This window comes from Austrofundulus limnaeus, unplaced genomic scaffold (assembly GCF_001266775.1).
Source record: "Austrofundulus limnaeus strain Quisiro unplaced genomic scaffold, Austrofundulus_limnaeus-1.0 Scaffold1513, whole genome shotgun sequence".
NCBI classification, from domain to species: Eukaryota; Metazoa; Chordata; class Actinopteri; order Cyprinodontiformes; family Rivulidae; genus Austrofundulus; species Austrofundulus limnaeus.
Genome location: NW_013953915.1, coordinates 1 through 24462, shown reverse-complemented (window position 1 = coordinate 24462; position 24462 = coordinate 1). Strand labels below are relative to the sequence as shown.

General features: G+C 40.6%; 2 protein-coding genes across 2 annotated transcripts; one reads left to right on the top strand and one right to left on the bottom strand.

The window, feature by feature from the left end:
- Positions 1-1030: 1030 nt before the first annotated feature.
- Positions 1031-12142, top strand: LOC106535630 (striatin; the record flags this gene model as incomplete). Its single annotated transcript, XM_014032683.1, is given in 14 exon segments — positions 1031-1109; positions 2257-2421; positions 2520-2655; positions 3579-3735; positions 4278-4388; positions 6778-6921; positions 7010-7146; positions 8730-8905; positions 9002-9049; positions 9132-9253; positions 9326-9493; positions 9578-9718; positions 9929-10117; positions 10594-12142. Coding segments are annotated over 14 exon segments (1943 nt in total), but the record flags the coding sequence as incomplete, so codon positions are not given.
- A 2573-nt stretch (positions 12143-14715) lies between these two features.
- vit (vitrin) lies at positions 14716-23175 on the bottom strand (the record flags this gene model as incomplete). The annotated part of the gene is given in 10 exon segments (XM_014032682.1): positions 14716-15080; positions 16594-17107; positions 17331-17557; positions 19444-19547; positions 19621-19768; positions 20373-20444; positions 20845-20892; positions 22158-22220; positions 22668-22730; positions 23110-23175. Coding segments are annotated over 10 exon segments (1484 nt in total), but the record flags the coding sequence as incomplete, so codon positions are not given.
- Positions 23176-24462: the final 1287 nt, after the last annotated feature.

Here is a 24462-nt window from a genome sequence, read left to right as displayed (position 1 = left end):
AAAACACTGCATGGAGCAAAACACTAGCTAAAATGATCAGAGCACTAGCTAAAATGATCAGAGCACTAGCTAAAATGATCAGAGCACTAGCTAAAATGAGCGGAGCACTAACTATAAGGAGCAAATCACTAGCTAAAATGAGCCGAATACTAGTTACAAGGAACAAAACACTAGCTAAAAAGAGCAGAGCACTAGCTAAAATGAGCCAAACACTAGTTATAAGGAGCTAAACACTAGCTAAAACTAGCCAAACACTATTTACGAGGAGCAGAACACTAGCTAAAATGAGCCGAGCACTAACTACAAGAAGCAAAACACTAGCTAAAATGAGCCAAACACTAGTTATAAGGAGCTAAACACTAGCTAAAACTAGCCAAACACTATTTACGAGGAGCAGAACACTAGCTAAAATGAGCCGAGCACTAACTACAAGAAGCAAAACACTAGCTAAAATGAGCCAAACACTAGTTATAAGGAGCTAAACACTAGCTAAAACTAGCCAAACACTAGTCACAAGGAGCCGAACACTAGCTAAAATGAGCCAAACACTAGTTATAAGGAGCAAACATTAGCTAAAACGAACAAAACATAAAGCTAGCTAGAAGTTAAATGTAGCAAAAGGCTAGCTAGAAGCTAAAATCAACAGAAGTGTAGGTAAAAGCAACTAAAGACTAGCTAATAGTAGCATTAGGAGACAAATTTAGACCAAGTACTGTCTGCTGAAACATTTTAAAGAGATTGTTTTTATTGAGGCGATTTGATTTATTTCATAAGGAATATTTTTGTTAATAAAATACAAAGTAAGCAGGAATAACTAAATTGCAGAGGAAAACCCCCATGAGAAAACAGTGGTTTAATGTTTAAATCAGTTTAAAGGGACGGTACCGTCCACTCTTCAGCTGTGTTTGTCGTTTGTTTTCACTGAGGTGATAAAGAAGGTTTAGTTTCCCGGGCGCTGCTGCTGTCGTGTTTACACGGTGGAAACAATGTCTGTAAACGGAGCCCTGATTTGTGTCCTCCTCTRCTTCAGACGAGGCCAACGAGAACGAGACTTCTGGATCGCTCAACAYTCAGCTGTCCTGGAAACAAGGCCGGCAGCTCCTCAGACAGTGAGTCAGCAAATTCAAACGTCTGCCTTCAARCTGAAAACCATCAACAAAAAACAAATCCAGTTTGTATAGCAACTTGTTTATTTAACAGGTTTTATGTCATGGACTCCCGTGCACCAGAGTCCTGAAATAAACTATGGTGAAGAGCTCCCTCTGCTGGGCAGCTGCTGTCGTTACCTCRTCAGTCCTGGGCTCTGATGTTATCACACATCGTCTGCCCCAGTCTGGYTGAACAAATAGATGAAAAATGTGCAGAAACATCTAATCCTGTTTGGTTACTCACTCGCTCAAGTTGCTGGAGGTTGTTCCCCCGTTGCCTCAGGGTTCAGGAAATACTTGATGAGTTGCTCATCTCGTCTCAGCATTCCTGGTGATGTCAAGTAGACCGAATCCTGAGGAATTACACTTTCCTTTATTAGGAGAGATAGCAAAAATAGTTTCTACTGTTGTTTTTGAACTTATTTTACATGAAAAGATTTAAGCATAATTAAAAAAAACTTTAAAACTAAGTCAAGGAAATGGTACAAATTTTGACCATCAGCACTTTATCTTCATGAGCCAAACTTTAAATATATGTAGAACCTAACTTACCATTTAAAACTTTTAGCTTTTTATTAACAAAGAGCTCGAGGCCCGAAAAGTGATGCTTAAAATGTAAAATAGTTTTATGGTTTCATTTTTTCTTTAATGACAGCTGGCCGAGAAAATGAAGTAAATTTTCGATTTTTGTGCGAAAAGAGTAACAGAGAATCCACTTTAACTATATTTTACTGTATTTTCTTCATTTCAAAGTAAAAAATGGGATTTTTAGTGAGGGTTTTAAACATGATTTGCTGGATTATGATCAAATTTTTCTCTTAAGATATAATAAATTAAAAATTTCTTGATAGTCTTTAATAGTTTTATGGGGTGTTTTTATTCGTTAGGTGCTAAATGATACAAAAAAAATTAATTTAGAAACATTTGTATTCCTTTAAGAATTTATTTKATATATTTATAATAAATTGGCCCTTGGCTTGAATGAACACCCCAGATTAYGGTGTTTATTTGTGTTTGGAACAGGAGGAGGACCTTCAGTAATCCCATCAGTCTGTAGATGATATAAGTGTGAAAGGTGTCTTCAACATGTTTAATCTCTTTGTTGTAGGTACCTGCAGGAGGTGGGCTACACAGACACCATCTTAGATGTGAAGTCCCAACGAGTCCGAGCTCTGCTAGGGCTCGCCGGGGACGGGGGAGGGAAGACGGGCGAGCGGATGAGCGCCGAGCCACTGGTCAACGGGACGGACTCGACAACAAAGGGCACCAAGGGGTGAGCGGAGTATCAGTCCTGACGGGACAGATTATGATGTTTGTGCTTTAAAAACAAAAGTGTCTCCAGATTTTAACTGTGTGTTGACGCCTCTGCAGGAAAGCCGACCTCTCGGACACGAGCGCCGTCCTGGAGGCCTTCAAACTAATCGAGCACGCGGCGGCTGAGCTCAGCGACGAAGACGAGGAGGAGGACAGCGAGGGGAGAGACAGGACCAACGTGGAATCCAGGACTGTAAGGAACTCATCGTCTCGAACGCAGTCGAGCTCCAAACTGTTGCTGCGCGATTAAAATACGATAATTCAGATCCTTTTTTTGTCCGTATATTATTCTCCACGAAACTTGTTTCGCAACTTTTGTAAAAGATAAAACATCCAGCTCCTTCAGTGACTTTTAGTATTTCAGCAGTTTATACTTTTTGAGATATTTAGCTTTTTCTGACTTTTTTTCTCGTTTAAAATGAATGAAGTTTGTTCAAACATCCTTAAACCCATTAAAAAGTTCATAAATCTTTACCGAACTTTTTATGTTTTGTTCCGTTGCTGCTTTTTTTGTTTGTGCTAATTTTAGCTTTGGCTATCATTCTGACCTTTTCTGCTGTTCTTCTGCTAATTCAAACTTTTTTATTTTTCTTTCTGCTGCTTTCTAATGTCGACCGTTATTTGTGTTTTTAGCTACCTTTTCTCTAAATTCAGCTGTTTTTAACTTTTTTTATGCTAAATTCATCTTTTTGGGATCATTTCAGCTTCTTACTGTTTAATTTAACAAACAATCTCTTTGTTTCTTTGTGCTAATTTAATTTATTTCAGCCACTTTTTAAGCTTTTTTAGGCTAGTTTCAGGTTTTTTAGCTATTTCAAAACAAATTCCAAGTTTTCTCTTTTTCTTTCAAATTGGAAATTTTTCTCATCCCTCTTTCTGTTAATTTTAACATCTACGTTTAGCTTTATTTTGCTAATTTTAGCTACTTTTTGTTGTTTTCATATTCTTTTACCATTTTCTGCTAATTTATAATTTTTCACTTTTGTTTTCTTACTTTTGCATTAACAGTTTTGCTATCAAACCTTTTCATCTTCTTCAGCAGCGTTCAGCAACAGTCTTTCAGCATTAAGTATTCCCAGTGTTCAGTTTCTCTCTGTTTATGTTTTGTCTGCGCAGATCATGAGAAAGAACCCCCCGTCMTCGTCTCTGCCAGCCAGCATGGACACCAGCGAGGACCCCGACACGGAGGAGGCGTTGAAGAGCTTCGACTTCCTGCCGCTCGACAACATGGACACCTCGGAGTCCAGAGGGACCGGAGACGGCACGGACTGGGGTAAGACGCGTGTCGGTCGAGATAAAATAATCCCATAATTAAGCGTTGAAGTTATTTGGTGACTTTTCATGAAGTTCGTGTCATTCATCGATCATGCTGTGGTCATAACTCACGACAACGGGAGCGTCTCTGTGTTTAAATCATATATTTTGTAATCTGTCTTCACTGTGTGTCCCCATTTATCCAGCCCAAAGACCACAATGTGTTTCCACTCCTGTCGTCAGATCAACCTGATTCCCTTTGAGTCACACTCATTCAGACACAATCCCTGAAAAAAATCCTTTTTTTTAAATTTGAAGTCATTCATGAGCAGAAAAGTATTAGATTACTAATGAAATTTCACGATGTTTTAGACATTTATTGCAACACGTGGCATCAAACTCAAGAAAATACACCATAAAGAGAATCAGGAGAGGCTTTTGAGTGCTGCTTTTAGTTTTTCAACGTCCCCGCTTGCTCTCCTGAAGGTCTGAGAAACCCTCCAGCAGAGTAAGAGAGGTCCTCAAACAGCCTCTCGGTCTGGTTTTGTTCCTCTTGTGTAGAAAAAGACGACCAGGGTCCCATTTCTGAGGCCTGGGACGTGGACCCGGGCCTGATAACCAAGCTCAAGGAGCAGTACAAAAAGGAGCGCAAGGGGAAAAAGGGGGTGAAGAGTAAGTCCCGTAAGGCATTGCTGCCTCCCTCCCTCTTCTCTCTTTGAGCCTGACCTTTTTTTTTTTTTCTGAGTTCYGCCGAAAAAGCCTCGAATCAAAGCCCGAACATTTTTATTGTTTTTACTCATTTCCTTGTTCCGGCTTCTCTGACCTCTTCGATCCTCCTGAGTGCTTCCCCTTCCCAAATACAACCCAAGTTCTTAGAAGTTGTGTCAAATGTGAATAAAAACAGAACGCCATGATTTAAAAACCTCATAATCCTATATTTTATTCAAAACGGATCATAACAAAACATCCATCCATCCATTTTCTGTGCACGCTTCTTCCTTTCAGGGTCGCGTGGGTCACTGGTGCCCATTTCCAGCTGTCACAGTGCGAGGGGCGGGGTACACCCTGGACAGGTCACAAGTCCATCACAGGGCCACACATAGAGACAAACAAGACAAACAACCATTCACTCACACCTAGGGACAATTTAGAGTTACCAATGAACCTAACAATCATGTTTTTGGTGTGTGGGAGGAAGCCAGGGTGCCTAGAGAGAACCCACGCATGCACGGAGAGAACATGCAAACTCTACCCAGAAAGGTCTCAGGGCCGGGATTTGAACCAAGATGGAGGTCCAAAGATGCTTTGGGGTTGTTTTGCCACCTCTGAAGATCCGAAGGATTTTGGGTCGTAATTAGGGATGTCCGACAATATCGGCCTACAGATGTTATCGGTCCGATATTAGCATAAAAAATGTAAAATCTGCATCGATTTTCCTTCTGATAACAAAAGCCCGATAAATTAATGCCTGGGTTTTTACCAAAATGTGTTTAATAAATGCTTGTGTTCCAGAGTCGTTCACCGGTCTGCGATTGATGACATCATCAAACTGGATTATCTCAGGGAGAGCATGGTCCAAACCATTGTTTGAGATAAAATGTTAAAAATAAATATGGCACTTTTTTCTTAACTTCAATGAAATGTTTTTTATTTTGTACAGACTTGTGGAATGAATGTAGTGGGGTATCACAGTAAAAGCAGGCATAATGTCCCTGACAGGAGATATGCGTTGTCACCTTAATATCGGTTTGTAATATCGGTTAATATCGGAATCGGAAATTAGTGTTGAACAGAATCGTTATATTGAATATCTGCAAAACGTCAATAGGGTTCTGAAGTGGCCAGCAGTGAGTTTGGAGCTAAATCCCATTGAACCCATGTGGAGAGCTCTTATAACTGCTGATCGGCAGAAGGTGTACTTCTAATAGGAGAGAACTGGAGATGTTTGTGAATAAAGACTGATCCAGAATTCCATTTGAGAGGTGTAAGAGGTAACTGATGATTAAAGGAAGTGATGGATTTCATCATTTTTATTGATTTTCCAAAGGATGTGCAACCAAAAATCGAGTTGAAAGTGCCAATAATTTTGTCCGTTTTGCCTAAAATTCTAAGAATTTAGTTTTATTTTCTTTATTTTTTGTCTTGTTCCACAGAAAGGGAAGGAATATGAGTGTAACTGACTGTTTCTTAGAGGTTTGCAAATCATTGCGTTCTGTTTTTATTCACGTTTTGACACAACGTTGTGACGTTCTCAGGATCAGGGTTGTATCTTTTAACGCTCGATGCATGTTTGTCCCATTTATTTCCTTTTTTCCCCCCTCTTCACTCACGCCATCATCTCATCCATGCTGGTAATCTTTCAGAGATTCATGTGACACTTATCAGCGATGATGATACCATCTGTGTCCCATCTGGGCTGCCATAGTCTCTATAGTCATCTGTTTCTGTGTCTTTTAGTGACAACATAACCAACACCATCTTTATTCTTTCCCGTCAGCCGTGTTGGGACTATATTTCAGCTGCTGGTAGGAATCAGTAGCTAATAAAAGATGTTTTTCTGTGATTCTGAGACGTGACTCAGCAGGATACTACCACTCAGATTTTTACACGAGCTCTGCTTCCTGCTGCGATTGATCACGAGATCAACAACTTTGCTCCATCGCACTCGACTCCAGCACCTCTTTTTTTTACACTCTTTGCTTTCTGCTCTTCTAAATTAACACATTTATCTTTCTTTCTTTTTTTTCTGCTCTCTTGGTGCTTTATCACTTTGGTGATTGTGTGGAGGGAATTTCTGTTTTTGGAAGATCTGTGTTAAAAGATCTTGTCTTTTCTCTCTCTCTCTCCACACAGTCAACCTGTTAAGATAAATGTGCCTCAACTCATTTTCTACCTTTCAGGACTCTGCTGCTGGCCTTTCATCCTCTTCMTATATTTTATTTTTGCTTTCCTTCTGTAGCCCATTCAATTTTCTCTGTTTGCTCTGATTTTTTTTTTTTATAATTTCTTAGCTTTCTGTCGCTGCGGGTCAGATTTGTTGACTTTTTGACTTGTTAACCAGGGCCCAACCGGTCCAAGCTGCAAGATATGCTGGCTAACCTGAGGGATGGAGAGGACTTGTCCCACATGCAGCCCCCGTCCGCCCCTCAGCCCCGGCCCAACGTGGCCCGCTTCAATGAACACGATGGAAACCGACCGGACGAAGGTGCTTCAGGAAAAATATAAACAAACTCATTTCTGCTGGTATTAATGTCAGTTTGTAACCGTTTGTTGTCCTGTCCCCCCCGCTACAGTTGAGGCYCTCACTTTCCCTCCCACCTCAGGAAAGTCCTTCATCATCGGCACAGACGAGGCCATGGAGAACGTTTTGGGTCTMGGGGATCTGGCAGGGCTCACTGTCGCCAACGAGGCCGACAGTTTGGCGTATGACGTAAGCCTGCCGTTTTACTTTTTCTCTTTTTTTATTCTAATCTTTCAGGGGTTAGATGTTTGTTCAGCTACAACTTTCAACATCTGTACAAATAACATTTTAAACATTGAAGATAAGAATGACTGATTCTCCTTTCCTAAATGAAAAACTACTTTTATAAAAAACAAAACATCAAGAAKAGGAACACTGGGGTGCACGGCTGTAGTTTTAAGAAAACAGGTTTCCTGCGGATCCTTAAAGTCTTAAAAGGCGTTGAATTAATCAAAAGTAAGGCCTTTAAATAAAGAAATCTTTCCATGGTCTTTAAAATGTTTATATATTGTAAGTAGGATGATTGTAATTCATCTGAAATATTTATTTATTTATTTGAGTTTATTAATTTCTTTAAAAACAACATAAATTCAATATACAATAAAAATACAAATCATAAATTAAATTAAATGAAAGGTAGCAGAAGAAGAAAAAAATCTTATTATACAGTATCTGCCCCTTTTTCTCAAGTAAATAAATTTAATCAAAAATATTCTTCAATTTACAAAAAAGAAAAACAAAGGTTTAACTCATTGAGCAACAATTCTTACATCATACATTTACATATTTCTCCAACAAATGTATTAAAATAACTGTTCACATTTATTTATTTTTTAAAATAGTTTACCAAATATCTCTCACAGCTGGTTGTTTTGTATTAAACATTTAGGTATAATTGTCGCTAACTGTTTTTGTGAATTTGGTCTTAAATTTCCTTTCGAGTAGCATTAAAAAGTCTTAAAAAGTCTTAAATTTAACTCCACTTAAGCTGTAGAACCCCCCTGAAAAAAAAAGGAAAGGGATGCAATACTTTAGGCAAATTATGGTCTAATCCATCTTTCTCGTCTATTTCAAAACAGTCCCTGCAGTCTTAATTCAAAAGTAATRGTAAAAATGCCATAAATGATGTCAATCTTCTCATCCACTGTAAGTATTTCTAATTTAATATATTTCCTCATTATGGCACCTTTTTGCAAGCAGCATATTTGTCATTAGAGGAAACATTTTCTGATGTTAGGGCTCTTAAGTATAAATATACAACCTTCAAGGGAATTTGGAATAGTTTTTGCCTGCCAGAAAGGAAAAAGTTTCAATTAAATCTAGAATATGTGAAAGTTATCTGCTTCAAGACCACCACACTGTCATCTGCATATAGATGAATTATTCCTGTAATGTTTTTTTTTACAACTGGAGGGATAAAAACTTAAGGGGTTTCCAGCAAAACTCTCTCAATATTGTTGAATTTGATGTTTTCTATTATATCTCACAAAGATTTCCAAATCTTTGTCATTAAATATATTTTTCTGTTAATTTCTCGTTCACAAGCTGAAAACTCAAACGGCTAATTTTAGACTCTACAAAGTTGAATGAAAAGCAACGTAAGTTTGAGTCTAGGCTCGATCTACATATTTAACTCTGTGGGATTTAAAGGTTGTTCATCCTGATAATATGAGGGTTTAAAAAATCTATTCAAAATCCTCAGTTTCAGCTTATTTTGGTTGCGATTCGCGAAGCTGCAGGTTTAACATTAGTTTCCGACGTGTCGTCCTCAGATCGGCAACAACAAGGACGCCATGAGGAAGACGTGGAACCCCAAGTTCACCCTGCGGAGTCACTTCGACGGGATCCGCGCTCTGACCTTTCATCCCGTGGAACCCGTCCTCATCACCGCGTCTGAGGACCACACCCTCAAAATGTGGAACCTGCAAAAGACCGCTCCCGCCAAAAAGTAAGAATGCGACACAGACACAAAACGATTGGCAGATTTTTTTTAAGATAAAGAACAGGTTGAACGTGAAGAATTAACTCGTTTTAATGTTTGCAGGAGTACGTCTTTAGACGTGGAGCCAATCTACACGTTCAGAGCTCACAGGTAAAAATGAAAACTACACAAATCGAGGTTTAGTTTTTAATTTTGCGTKGATGTAACATTTTATCCTTAATATTTCTTCTAGGGGAGCTGTGCTGAGTGTGGTGATGAGCAGCACGGGGGAGCAGTGTTTCAGCGGGGGAGTTGACGGAACCATCCAGTGTTGGAACACTCCCAACCCCAACATCGATCCCTACGACTCATACGGTAACTCGCCGCGTTTTCCTTTAGGTTCGAGGAGTCAGAATGTAAAGTGACCTGGTTTGTTCTCTGCCGCAGACCCATCGGTGCTGCGTGGAGAGCTGAGCGGACACACGGACTCGGTTTGGGGTTTGGTGTACAGCGGCGCACATCAGCGCCTCCTCTCCTGCTCCGCGGACGGCACCGTGAGGCTGTGGGACGCCAACACCACCTCCCCCGCCCTCGCCGTTTTCAACGAAAACAAACGTGCGCAACTTTGTCACAATTTCAACCACCTTCCTGCACTTTTTTGTAATTAAAGGATTAAATAGTGTCCTGTTTCTGTTCCAGAGCTGGGCGTTCCCTCCTCTGTAGACCTAGTCTGCAGTGAACCCGCTCACCTGGTCACGTCCTTCACAAACGGCCAGATCGGTCTCTTCAACATGGAGACCCGCCAGCTGGTCCTAAGTCTGGAATCTGGTTTGGAGCCAGGTGAGTCTGCAGGTGAAACTGAACTGAGCTGAAATGTTCATACAGGTGCTTGAAATCCTTAAAAAATCCTTGAATTGTACTGTGAGAAAAGCGTAAAGCCCCGCCCACAAAAAGTGACTAAAAAACCTATTCAGAAAGTAGGGATCGAAGCAGCATTAAGACCAAAGGTAGAATGTTGTAAACTTTTAAAATTTTTTATTTTCAAACCAGACGCTCCCTGTCAGATCAACAAAGTCCTCAGCCACCCCACGCTCCCGATCACCATCACGGCGCAGGAGGATAGACACATCAAGTTCTTCGACAACAACAGTGGGAAGCTGATTCACTCCATGGTGGCCCACCTGGACGCTGTCACCAGCTTAGCRGTGGACCCGAACGGACTTTATCTCATGTCAGGCAGTGAGTATCTGTCCAGCAGCAACCAGGACGATATTTATATTCAATCTTGGCTTAAAAGACTTTGATATCCTGTTGAACTTTAAGGTACAGGTCATATATCGTCAGTAAGCATCYTCATTTTATATGTCATTATATCATCATTATACATCGTAATTATGTACTGTCAAAATGTCGTCATGTATTGTCAATGTATCGTCATTTATCATTATTAAATATTGTCAATATGTCATCATTATACCATTATCTATCGTCAATATATATATCTTCATTGTACAGTATATCATTAATAAATTGACAAGATATTAGCCTTTGTATAACACTTCTTTAGAGAACGCTATACTGTGTACTTTGACTAAGGAGATGTACACAGTGCATAGTGTTAGTAGTATACTATACTGTGTACTTGTCAAAAGATCTTTTTCTGCTTTAACCCATGCAAACGGTGCAAAAAATGAATGCGTTCTTCCTCTGAACAGGTCACGACTGCTCCATCCGCCTGTGGAACCTGGAGAGTAAAACCTGCATCCAGGAGTTCACGGCTCACAGGAAGAAGTTCGAGGAATCCATCCACGACGTGGCGTTTCACCCGTCTAAGTGCTACATCGCCAGCGCCGGGGCCGACGCGCTCGCTAAGGTGTTTGTATGACGTGGAGCTACCTGTTCGCCGCCCTTCCCTGACCCCGCCCCCCACCCCCCCTCACAGCCTCGCTTTGTCTCCCGAGATCAGGGACCAATAGAGACTCAGCAGGGGGCAGAACGGTCAGGCAGGGGAGGGGGTCCAGTCCCACTTCACACAGCCCACCGGTCTCCTGTCAGACCTGCAGACTATGTAGCCGCTAGCCTTCAGCAGGCTGTTCTCCTTTGAGAGGAATGGCAGGGGGCGAGGGGGGGTCCGGTCAGGAGGAGAACTGGTCTCTGGTCCCCCACCCACCATCCAGGCAGGCCTGGGTGAGACCCTGCAGACTAAAACTTACCCTCCACAGAAAGGAGGCTCAGGACAAGTGGCCCCGCTCTTCCTCCCCCTGCTTATCCACAGTTCCCTCAGGCCCTTCAGCCTCTTAGAGAAACCAAGTCCAGACCCCCCCCCCCTTTTTTTTCCCCCTCTAAACCAGGTTTTGAGTTCCAGAACCACAGGAGTGGGTCTGCTTCCCAGACTGACTCTGCTTGCTGACCTGCCTTTATTCCTCCTTCTCTTTTTTTAAACTCTCTATTGACAAAATGTGCCTTTGCTTTAAAAAGGTCTTTAAAATGTTCTTTTAACAAGCTTGTTTTGGGGGGAGGGAAGTGGAGAATCAGAGCGTTTGGGGAGGGGGGGGGTCGCAATGTTGTTCGTTTTAACATTGGATGTAAAATTACAAATGCTTATAATAAACAAAATATATATTCAGTCTTAAAATTTACTGTGCGGCGCGAGTTTGGGTGATTTTTTTTTTTTTTTCCTTTTGAGTGCGGTTGGGGGGAAATCAGTTCTGTGTGTTTGAGAGCAAAGCTGGTCCGATGACATTAAATGTATTACTTGTTTTGTTAGATTCAAGTGTACACTTCAGATTACAAACATGTCCAAAGTAAACCATCTTGGTTTTATAATTAATAAATCAGACTTGATGTCAATTTTAGGAGTAACTAACAGATTTTGTCCAGTTTGCTCTTGTTTGAACTGAATGCGGTGTACTGTCTGTAGTTTTTTTGTTTTTGTTTTTGTTTTGTTTTTTTCCCCCGGCAGCCGTGTGGATGCGCTCCACCACGATGTGATGTATCATGATTTTTACAGTAGTCCCGTGGTGTTTAGCAGGAAATTAGTGCAGTACTTTTAGGACTATTTGCAAAATGAGCTAAACCTTCCAGCACTCGATGGGAGACAAACGTCCTGCGGTTCCAGTTTACTGTAAATTGAGGAATTTAAAAAAAAGAAGAAAAAAAAAAAGAAGTTGTACATGGAGAGTATAGCTTTACATGAGCCATTTTCTCAGTCACTGGTTTGTATATGAAAGTATGTTCAAAATAAAACCTGCTGTAAAATGTTTAGCTGATGTTGGTCTGTTTGACAGGTTAGCCCACATCTGGAAACTTTAGCTGTTTTTAACCACAGTCCCTCTGCAGTAATGAGGACGCTGCTCCAGTCTGTCGTGATGAAAGGCAAATCATGATACACTGTACATGATAAACAGATGGATGATGTTCTTCATCGGTTTTTATGCTCCTAAACCGTTAAATGAAAAGCAACTGGAAGATGATTTTGCCTCTCAGCTAAAAGTCTGTCATCTTTTTCATGAAGAAATGGTGAAACATCTTAAAAAAAGAAAAAATAAGCTAAATTAGGGCCATAAAGTTTGTTTAAAAATTTTTTGAAACAGAAAAATGATTTGAAACTAATAAAATATAATTCCAAACGACTTGGATCATAATTAAATATGTATGGCACGCTGTTGTATCATATAATCAAATTTTATGGCAGATCATGTCAAATAATGCTGTATGGCATACCATTGTATCATAAATCTGAAGTATGGCATGCCCTTTCATCATATAATCAAATGTGGCAGGCCATTGTATCAAATAATAGTGTGGCACACCAGTTCATAATTAAAAAGTTTGGCATGCCATTTTATCATCCATCCATCCATCCATTTTCTTCCGCCTATCCGGGGTTGGGTCGCGGGGGCAGCAGCTTCAGAAGGGAGGCCCAGACCTCCCTCTCCCCAGCCACTTCTTCCAGCTCCTCCGGGGGAACTCCAAGGCGTTCCCAGGCCAGCCGAGAGACATAGTCCCTCCAGCGTGTCCTGGGTCTTCCTCGGGGCCTCCTCCCGGTGGGACGTGCCCGGAACACCTCACCAGGGAGGCGTCCAGGAGGCATCCTTACCAGATGCCCGAGCCACCTCAACTGGCTCCTCTCGACGTGGAGGAGCAGCGGCTCTACTCTGAGTCCCTCCCGGATGACCGAGCTTCTCACCCTATCTCTAAGGGAGAGCCCAGCKACCCTGCGGAGGAAACCCATTTTGGCCGCTTGTATGTGGGACCTCGTTCTTTCGGTCATGACCCAAAGCTCATGACCATAGATGAGGGTAGGAACGTAGATCGACCGGTAAATCGAGAGCTTCGCTTTCTGACTCAGCTCTCTCTTCACCACGACGGACCGGTACAGCGCCCGCTTTACAGCAGACGCTGCGCCAATCCGCCTGTCGATCTCCCGCTCCCTTCTTCCCCCATTCGTGAACAAGATCCCCAGATACTTAAACTCCTCCACTTGAGACAGGGCGACCCCCCTGACCCGGAGAAGGCACTCTGCCCTTTTCCGGCTCAAGACCATGGCCTCGGATTTGGAGGCACTGAGCCTCATCCCGGCCGCTTCGCACTCGGCCGTGAACCGCTCCAGCGAGAGCTGCAGATCACGTTCCGATGAAGCCAACAGGACCACATCATCCGCAAAAAGCAGAGATGCGATCCTAAGGCCACCAAAACGGATCCCCTCAACACCTCGGCTGCGCCTAGAAATTCTGTCCATGAAAGTAATGAACAGAATCGGTGACAAAGGGCAGCCTTGGCGGAGTCCAACTCTCACCGGAAACGAGCCCGACTTTATTCCATTGCCATTTTATCATATAATCAAATTTTATGGCAGGTCAAATAATGAAGTATGGCATGCTGATGTATCATATAATTAAAGAAGTATGGCAGGCTGTTTCATAATATGATCAACTGTGGCAGGTCGTATCAAATAATGTATGGCTTACTGCTGTATCATATAATGAAAGAAGTATGGCATACCATTTAATCATATAATTGAATATTATGGCAGGCCGTTGAATCCAATGATGAATGGTGTATGGCATGCCATTTTATAATTTAATCAAATATTGTGGCAGGCCGTTGTATCAAATAATTAAAATCTAGGGTAGGCCGTTGTAACAAAGTGTACAATGTATTTTTTTCTGTTTCAAATTTCTTAAAGTTTTTGTTTGTTTTGTTTCAAATAGTTTTTCAGTTTCAAAAATTTTATTACATTTAAAAAAAATTTTTTTTAACAAACTTCATGACTCCATTTTATCTCCTTAGGTCCAGTTTGTTCACTCAGGTTGCCGAGTCCTCGACTGAAAATCCTAATAAGTTGACCAAAAATTCAAACGACTCTCTTCAGTTTTTCTATATTTTATTAAAAACTGCTTAAAATAAAAAGATTATTTGAAACCATACAAGCAAAAAAAATAAAATAAAAACGTTTTAATAAGTATATGTACAAACGGGAATGAAGAATAAATCATAAATACTGAAACGTTAGAAGGAACCACTACTGGAAATTAAAAAAGTGATGGCAATAATGACTAAAACTCACATTTCTCTGTAGGAATTGTGGTTGGAGATTTAAAGTCCTTGATTTCATTTAAACTTGTCAATCAAAACACACAAAAAAAGCGTAAGTTAATGCATGTCATCCCAGATGTTGTGCAAACTTTTAAATATTGAGAAAATGTTCTGTAAAATGGTGTAAATTATTTGCCGATGTTTATAAAACATACATTTAGAAACCATTTGTGAAGGTTGATCTGTTGGTACAGTTAGCTTAACGGGTCCGGACTACAGAACCAGCAACACAACCTGCAGTGTGTGGAGAAATACATTTATTTTATTTGTTTATATCCAAAATCCACAGTCCTCTCCAGAATTCTAACCCCTTCCTTTGCAAATATGTGGCCTTGCTTCCAGTCCAAGAGCACCATCTGGGCAACAGGGTGAGTAAGTTTACAGTTGGGGTTCTGTTCTTTTCCAACACCTTCCCTCCTCCGGCCTCAGTTCCTGGGCTGAGAGTTGAACTCCTGGCAGATGTTGTGGATGATCTTGGGTACGTATTTGTAAAGGTTGTCGAACTCGTCCACGAAGAAGGAGTGCTCCTTGTCCGGATCTGTGGCGATGTACTCCAGCTCGTCCTGGGCCGCCCAGGCGATGCCGATGGAGTAAGCGATCACACCTGGATCAGAGGAAGGGACGGCAGGTTACACTCGACATGTCAAACAAACACTTTAACCGTCAGAGAGTTTTTACTAAATACAAAACAACTTCGGTCTTGTGTCCTAAAAGGTTTGTCCCAGAAATCTTCTGGTTCATTCAGGCAGTGGTAGGCACAGCTAACCAAAATGTTAGCTTGACTATCTAATAATTTGCTAACTAAAACCTTAGCTTTTCTAATGCTAAGCCTCTAGACGTAAATAAACGAGTGGATGCTAATGCTAAAAGCTAACTGCTAACCGTTAAGATGACTGCCACTTAGTCTGCATCGCACCTTAGTTGTGTTAGTTAGCTGTTATCAAACTTGTTGGCAGAACCTAATTTAGCCAAAGCTAACACTAACAGCTAATTGCTAACAATACTGTCACTCAGTCTGCATCATGTATCTTTGTCTCAGAGCCGAAGACTTGTCATTGACACATGTTGATATTAGTGTGTTAGTTAATTAGTCTGCTAATGGTTTTCAAAGTTATTGAAAAAGCTAATATGCTAAGTGAAAAATTTGTTCCACTAGTTGATCAGCGGAATAATGTCCACCACTACATTCAAATGTAACTTTACAAATCTAAGTCTTTGTCCACACGGACACTTTTTTTCCCCAAAACAATGTTTTTGTTTGTCATTGAAAAATATTCTCATCATTTAAAAAAACATCTTCATCCACATGGAAACCTCCAAATGCTGTAGTAACTATGCCAGGCCTGTATGTGGCGCTGCAACTCTGCCACTAAAAACAGGAAACAAGGTGAGGAACATGCTAGAAGAAAAATGTAAATAAGAAAAAAAATTCAAAATTTTTCCTTTTGGATAGCAACACAAAAACACAAGCTATTCTAGCTTAAAGGTTGCCCTTTGCTAATTTTGACTGTGCATGTTTAGCCTTTTGCTAATCCTTTTTTTTTTTTTACTTTTAGTTACGGTCTTGTTTTGGATTTATTTTGCCTTTTGATTTTTTTTAGCTACCATACTGCTACTTTACCTTTTTAGATTGTTCACTATATTTTACTATGGCATTTTTAGCTTTTTGTTAATCTTTTCCTGCTTTTAGTTACGGTTTGGATTTAGCTTTTATTTTGCCTTTTGATATGTTTAGCTACTATACTGCTACTTTAACTTTAAGCTGAAAGGGTCAAGATTTCTATGACTCTGACACCTGTTTTCAAGAAAACCGTTTTTATTTTGAGGCTCCTAAAATGCAATTTCTGTGTGAACACAAGACAGAAACAAAAACTATTTCTCTGTATTCACATGTGGGGTTTAGGTTTTGCTTTGGACTTGATCTTTGACCCTTCCCAGATAGATAAGCAGCAACGGTTGCTTCTTTAAGGCCATTGCTAATGCCATTCTTCCTTGCTATTATTTTTTGTTTAATAATTAATYACATGGTGGTGTTTTTTGTGATTTTGATCACTTGAGGTTGGATTTGGACAACTTTTAAAAAGACCAGGTTGGTTCTGCCACGGTTGACCTCTCACCTTGTCGATGGACGGCCTCCGCAGGTGCCCTTACATCATCGTAGGAACGCCCGTCCGTGATGACGATCATAATCTTGCGCTTATTGGGTTTGGATTTGCTGAAGAGCTGCTCCGCCGCGTAGGTGATGGCGGCGCCGGTGCTGGTCCCGCCGCTCCAGTAGTTGATGCGCTTGATGGCGTTCAGCAGCTCGGCCTTGTTGTTGTACTGGCCGAAGGCGAACTCCAGCCTCTGCTCGTAGGTGTACTGCACCGCGCCGACCCGGGTGTCCGTGTCCGAGATCTCGAACTCCCTGGTGACGTTGGCCACGAACTGGAGCACCGTGCGGAAGTTTCCGGTGCCCACGCTGCTGGAGCCGTCGATGACGAAGGCGATGTCGTTGGCGTTGAGGCAGGTCTTGCTGCACACCAGGCGGTCCGTGTCGCAAACCCGCTTCACCAGGGGCTGAACGGCCTTCCTCAGGGCGAACCAGCTGTTGACTGGGAGGGAGTAGAAGCCGTTTGTCCGACACACAGCCTGGGAGGTAAAACAATCYACAAAACATCAAAGATTGAAGACAAAGARTGAAGACAACCCAATTCAAGATGGCCACCACAGTCATTCCCAAACTGCCCCCTACTCCAAATCACAATATTGTTTCCAGGATTTGTCCAAACTTATTAAAACCCCATAATTTTTCCAGACAAGAGGGGACCTTTAATCTTTCAAAGCTCTGATGTCTCTGTGCCAAACACTCCACCTTGTCTACAAAGTTGGCCTCAACCAGGTTTTGCTTTTCGCTGTCGTCGGGCCCCTCGATGGTGACGAAGAAGATGTTGATGCCAGACTCTCGGGCGAGCCGGGACGCCTCRTCCACCTTGTCTGTGGGCCAGCCGTCCACAAGGACCACAGCCACGTTGGGGGCTCCTCCTCGGTTCCCGTTGGCATCACTGAAGTACTGCTTGTTGATGAAGGAGAGGGCTTTTCCTGTCAGGACACCAGGGGGCGACAGAGAGACGGTTAACTGCTGCAGTAAATGTGACTGAGACCAGAGAATGAAAGAGTTGTGTGTTTGGACTATTTCAGCTGATCGTGTGCTAAAACATTCAYCTCATTCAAGAAATTGATTATAAGACTTCTGTTTTTTGTAAGTTTTGCAATTGTTGAAATATTTAACTTTATTTACAAAGATTTTTCTCCATAGAACTAAAGCATTGTTTACTTTGAAATCTGATTCAGCAAAATTATTATTTGTCTTCTGCTACTTTTAGCTTTTAGCTAAACTTTTGTCACCACCCTTTTGCAACTTTAGCTTTAAGGTGGACCTTTGTTACTTTTAGGTTTTAGCTGGACTTTTAATAATTTTAGCTTCACGTTAGCCTTGATCATTTTAGCACCTAGCTAGCTACTTCTGCCTGTTGCTACTTTAGCTTTTACATAGCCTTTGTTAATTTTAGCTAGCCTTTTACGAATTTTGTTTTTAACTAACATATTGATTTGTTTGGCTTTTTGGACTATTGCGACTATTTTAGCTTTTTGTTTTTTCCAGCTACCCTTTCAGTACTTAAACTTAGGTAGCCCCATGTTCAGCGATCTGTTACCTTTTTAGCTTTTAGCTACTCCTTTTATGATTTTAGTGTAGTTGTGTTTAGGCTTTTATTTAGTCTTTTTATGWTTTTAGCTTTTAGCTACCATATTACTAGTTTTAGCTAGCATTTTTCTGATTTTAGCCAARCTTTTGCTTTTTTGCTTTTAACAAGTGTTTCTTTCTTTTTAGCTTCAACATTTTAGCCACTGTTACCTCTTTTTGTTAGCCTTTTGCTACTGTTACTTAGCCTTTTCATACTTTTAGCTAGCATTTAGCTATTTAGGTAACATTTTGATTTTATGGAGTTTTGATTTCTTGCATTTTAGTTAGTGTTTGGCTGCTTTTAGTTAGCATTTTAATACTTTCAGCTAGTAATTTTCTACTTCAGGCTTGCTGTCTGATACTTTTAGCTAGCATTTTATTACTTTTAGCTTGCATTTTGCTATTTTAGCTGACCTTTAAATTTTTGCTTTTAACATGTTTTGCTTGCTTTTTAGTTACAAAATTTTAGCTAATTTTATCTCTTTTAGCTAGCCTTTGCTATTGTTACTTAGCCTTTTGATACTTTTAGCTACAATTTTATTATTTTTAGCTTGCCTTTTGCTATTTTTAGCTAACCTTTTTGCTTTTTTGGCTTTTAACAAGTTTTGCTTTCTTTAATTTTTAGCTACCGTTGCCTTTTTTAGCTAGCCTTTTACTGTTAGTCTTTTTGTACTAGCATTTTTAGCTAGCATTTAGCTATTTTTATGTAATGTTTTGCTTTTTTGCTTTTATCTAGGTTTGCTTTCTTGCATTTTAGCTAATATTTTTCTGCCTTTAGCTTGAACCCCTCAGCTTCAGCGGTTGTTCACTGCATGTTTACAGAAACTGCAGCTTGTTTAGTTCAGCTCGTTGTCTTGTTGGTGGTCTGCAGAAGGCAGCAGAGGCTCTGTTGGGGATAATGGAGGCTTTCACAATCACTCACTGTTGTGTGATTACAGAGCACCAGAAGCAAACACACGCTCTATTTCTATCAGCAGACAAAATTTAGCAGCTCATAAAGCCCGAGTGGAAGTCCGCAGACGCTGACAAACCAACCAAAGCTGCAAAAACTGACCTCGCTCCCTGAAAGCTGACCCCCTGGAGCTGCTAAAGAGCCAAAGTTTTTTGGTCAGAGCGGAACGTGTCATTTAGCTCTCCAGCAGATTTAGACTTAATTCTATCCTCTCATGTGAAAACGTGCCTGGGTAGTAAACCGTGCCACGATTGCATCTTTTTCACTTCCACGCTTGTGCGGGTCACTCACCCACGTTGGAGAGGCCTCCTTTCTGAACGATCTTCTCGATGGCGGACTTCACCTCCCTGGAGCCGGAGTAGGTCCTGAGGCTGAACTCTGTGACGGGGTCATCGCTTTGGACACGACAAACAAACCGTCACATCGGCACATCGTCTGTCAAACGCAGCAGAAAAGACGGGAGGTTACCCGTATTGGATGATGCCCATCATGGGTCCAGCTACGCCCACGTTGATGGCCTGAGCCACCTCAGACAGGAAGTCTTTCTGGATCTTAAAGCGCCGCTTCCCGATGCTCCAGCTCCCGTCCATCAGGAAGGCAAGGTCCACCTTACAATCTGCAGAAAACTGTAGCTTAATGATGCTTCAGAGGCGACAGTGTTAATGTAACCAGTTAAACAAAAGGTTCACAACTGAGAGGACATATTTATCTGTTGTTAAAGTTGACAGTTTTTGGCTTTTAGTCTCATTAAATGGCGACAATAGTCAATCATGTGTGACACATCACATGAAATCAGGGTTTAAATTGGATTTGGTCAAAAATAAACTAAGCTAATGCCACTTTATTTCTTCAGATCTGTTCATTTGTTTCTATTTAAAAAGTACAACTCATTTAAAAATGAAATATGCATTTTATTGCAGTCTAATCAAAATTCTCATCTCAGAGTTATCTTGTTGGTATTAAAGCTTGAAAACTAAAATTATTTGCGCTAAAAGAAAAGCTAAATTAAACCCATCAAACACAAGAACCTGGTTCTAGCTCAGGMACCCTCAGGGTAAAAAGGACTTAAAAATATTATATCAAGTGTGAAAAAAAATCATTGAATATGGATTTAATCCCAGGTGTGCATACCTAAACACACTTTTTGCCTTTCTAAACCTAAATCCTGGATACAAATTGAAGTAAAGCTAATTTAAAAGTTGGCGTAAGTTTGGACGTACTGGGGTCTCCCTGGGACTGTGGTGCGGTCTGAGGTGGTCTTTGTACCGAATCTGGTTCTCTGACACTGAAACCTGGAAGCAAAGAAAATTCATTGGAACAGAAGTTAATCGGCGTTAATTTTTTTTTTTTTTTTACTGTATAAGAAAATTACTTTCTAGGAGCAATAAAAAGACCACTTTTTTTTATTTTTTATTTTTTGCAACATCAGCTTGAAAGTTTGTTTAGCTCGTTTGCAGCCGTCCCAGATGTCGGTCAGCGTTTGTTGTTACAAACTTTGTGCCCGGAGGAAACTGAGCCGCTCGACTTTCACTCCAACTCCCTTCAATTACAGACRGAGTCTAAAAACCCCGAGTCCTGACCCCAGATAGCTTCGGTTTTGGATCGTGCTTGCAGTCAGGACCGAGGGTTTACAGGCAGAGTGACTCTTTTTAAAGGAGAAAACGAGAAGCAGAGCGAGCAGAGCCGTGTTACCTGATTCATACGGGTTCGCTTCTGGCTTCCAGACATCCTCTGGCTCCACTGCACGGATGATAAGCTCAGCGTTAGCATGTTTTTGTTTTTACTACAGAGCAGCTTGTAAATGATTTAAAACAGAGAAAAAAAAGTGGTTAAGTTGTTGAAATGAGAAGTTATTGCATCTATTTTCATAACTGGAAAGCTAAAGCAGAAGCAGTTATAAAGTTAAAGCAGAAACTGACATCCTGTCATCAGGGGCATGAATTCTGGGTTTTTATTGATGTTTTTATTCCAGAATCCATTCCACAGCTTCTGGGATTATTTAAAAAGAAGAAACAAGGGTACAAATTTGACTTTTGGTCTAACTATTTTCTCCTTCTTAAAGAGTTCAATGAAAAACACAACASAGATTTTTTATGGACCTACTTTGCCCTTGTTTTTATTTATTTCTTTATACTTATTTCAAATTAATGTTATTAACTTACACACAACATATACAGATTATTTTAGTTACTGATTTAATTGAAATAAAATTACTTTTGTTTTTGTTTCACGTTTTGCATTTAATGGATTTTTATCAACTTTTTTGATTCTTGTTTTTGGTTGATATGTCTTTATTTATTTGCCCCTTCAACCAGCTTATTTATTTCTTTTCACTTCTTTATTCTTTATTTTTATTCATTATTTTTTCATTCATTAAATTTTGTGTATAATAGCCCATACTTGCTAATTACCAGTTCTCAAATTACTCATAATTCCACCAATATTCAGACCAGTGACATTTTGTCCTATTTTAGTAGCTCAGTTTATTTATTTATATTTCTCCTTTCTCTCTCCTTCTCTTCGTTTGTTTCTGTTTTTGAAATGTTGCACAGTTGTTAAAATGTTTGTCTTCATTGTGTTATTTAAATAAATAAATAGATAAAATTTGAATATTGCCACCGTGGCTGCATTTGGTCGCGACCAGTTRCCGGTTTGATAATCACTACGAGTGCAAAATGTTTGCATCTGCATATCCTTCCAGTAGTTTGTGCGTTCTGCTAATCGTCACATATTCTGCGTATTTATGGATTGCAGCAAGTCCCTGCTGCGCACCGTTAATAAYTCAGCTTTCGTGTTTATCATGTGCTAAGTGTTGATAAATCAGTCCCTATGTCTCTGGGCTGACCCGGGAACAAAAATCTGAAACATCRGCCCAAATTAATGGGGTGTGTGTTTATATTTAGGTATTTAATCCATGATAAATTCAAACTTGTGCACCCAGTAAGTTGTTTTATCCCACCCTGGAAAGTGACATTTAAAGAAAGATCTAAAAATACGATGCTCACCTTCACTGTGGCCGGGGTCCGGYGGCGATTTATGGCTGCCGTCCGAGTCTGTGGATCTGGGGGCTGYAAGTAACAAAACAACTTCCAGTGAGTGCAAACTGTGACACAAGAACCTCAAACAACATTAGATCCTGCTCTTCTCTCTCTAAATGTCTTCTTTTGTTGATATTTTTGTGGTGGTTTCTGAGAATAGCTCAAACCCAAAACCTTAGGCTTTGAAGGCTAACATGTAATCTTAGAGTGACGGCTTTGTGCTGCCCTTTTGTGTCTTGTCTTGTAAGTCACTGTAAAGGCAGCAGCTACAAACCAAATATAGTTTCCTTTTTTATATCAACTATAGAATCAATCATTTTAATGTTCGTAWCTCAGCAGTAACTTAAAGAGATGAGCTATAATGTCAAGTTGTACATGCAGTTCTTCCATGTGTGCAACCCCGACACATTCATATGATGAAAAACAACCTGTTAGTGCCCAGAAAGTAGCTATAGAATGAAACAAAAAAACACTTACGGTACGGTCCAAAGCTATACAACCAGCGCTCATAATCTGAGATATCAGGCCTGTGATCCCGAGCTGGAGGAGGATGTTATGAAACCAGTTAGAGTGGAAGAAACTTTAGGGTGAAAAACCGCGTTTTCATGGTCAGGACTGGTCACAAATCTTTCCCAACCAATCCAAAACCAATGAAAACAACAGCCTCTTGGCACAGTTGCACATGCACTAATATCCTGCCCCGTGCTCCTCTTCTACACTTCAAAGAAGCCCTCATATGGCGGGCAGATGGCATGTAAACACTGTCACGGGAGACGGCTTGCATGTACTTCCCACATGGAGCAACACGAACATGGTCGGCAGATACCAGAGGGTATCGGTCGCGTGAGCATGCTGCGTTTTACTCAGACACAAGGTGTAAGAGAGCACCGGATTCTTAGAAAGAGGTGAAACGACTTACCGGAAACCTCTGAAGCATCCGACTCGCTCCACGAGTACCCCGAGTCTGGAACTGCGTAACTAACATCTGCAGGTGCAGCAGAGAAGGTGGAAGTGTCAACGATCAGGGGGTTAGAAAATACTACATTTATCTTTGAGTTCAGAAATTCAAGGGGATTTTAGGCCAGACATGTACCTGGTACATAGATGGTACTTACCCGGTATTTACTAGGTAAATACTGTATGTACCTTGTACATATGGATATGTATCGTGTGTGTATCTTGTAATTAAAGGATACATACCTGGTACTTACAGGTTACATAACTTGTACTAACCAGGTAAGTACCAAATACATACAGGTTCTCTACAAGGTGCTTATCATATACATACTCTATATGTATCTGGTACTTATTAGGTATGTACGTTGTAGATATGGATATGTTTCTAGTGTGTATCTTGTAATTACATGATACATACTTGGTACTTAGAGGTTACATAACTTGTACTAACCAGGTAAATTCCTAATGCTTTGTTCGCATTTGGTACCAACAGGGTATGTACTGGGTTATGCACCATGTACTTACTGGGTAACTCCAAGGTATATATCAGATGCATACCTTGTATTTACAGTGAACATAGTTTTCTCTAACCAAGTATGCAACTAATACACACAGGGTCACTACAAGGTGATTGCCTGGTACCAGGTATGTACTTGGTACTTGCCAGAAACATACCTGTAACTTAAATGGTCAATTTTTGTATGCATCTGGTACAAACAGGGTACGTACTGGGTATGCACCTGGTACTTACCAGGTGTGCACCATGTACTTAATGGGTACCTACTGAATATGTATCTGGTGCATTCCTAGTATTTTCAGAGTACATACCTTGTACTAACCTGGTATGTACTTGGTACTCACTTAGTATGTACCTGGTGCACACCAAAAAAAGTACCTTGTAACTACCAGTTATATACCAGACATTTACTGTGTATGTACTGGGTATATACCTGGTACTTACAGTACCTGGTACTTTACATGGCCTTGTCCTTACCAAACACCTACCTGGTAGTGACTATAGACCTGGTACTAACACGGTATGTGCCGTGTAAGTAACTGGTACTAATAAAGTACGTACCTTGTACATATTTGGCATGTAATTTGTACATTAAAGGTGCATACCATGTATATTACATGGCTGATATTTATGGGTACAAAGGTGTATTATGAAGTGACTTTCTGGGCACTTACCTGGTACTTATAGAGTACATACCAGGTAAGTACCCTAAAAATACTGCAAACCTACCCAGAACCTGGTGCCCAGTGTGTTTGCTGCCTTCAAATCTTGTCTTATCTTATTTGAACAATAATTAAA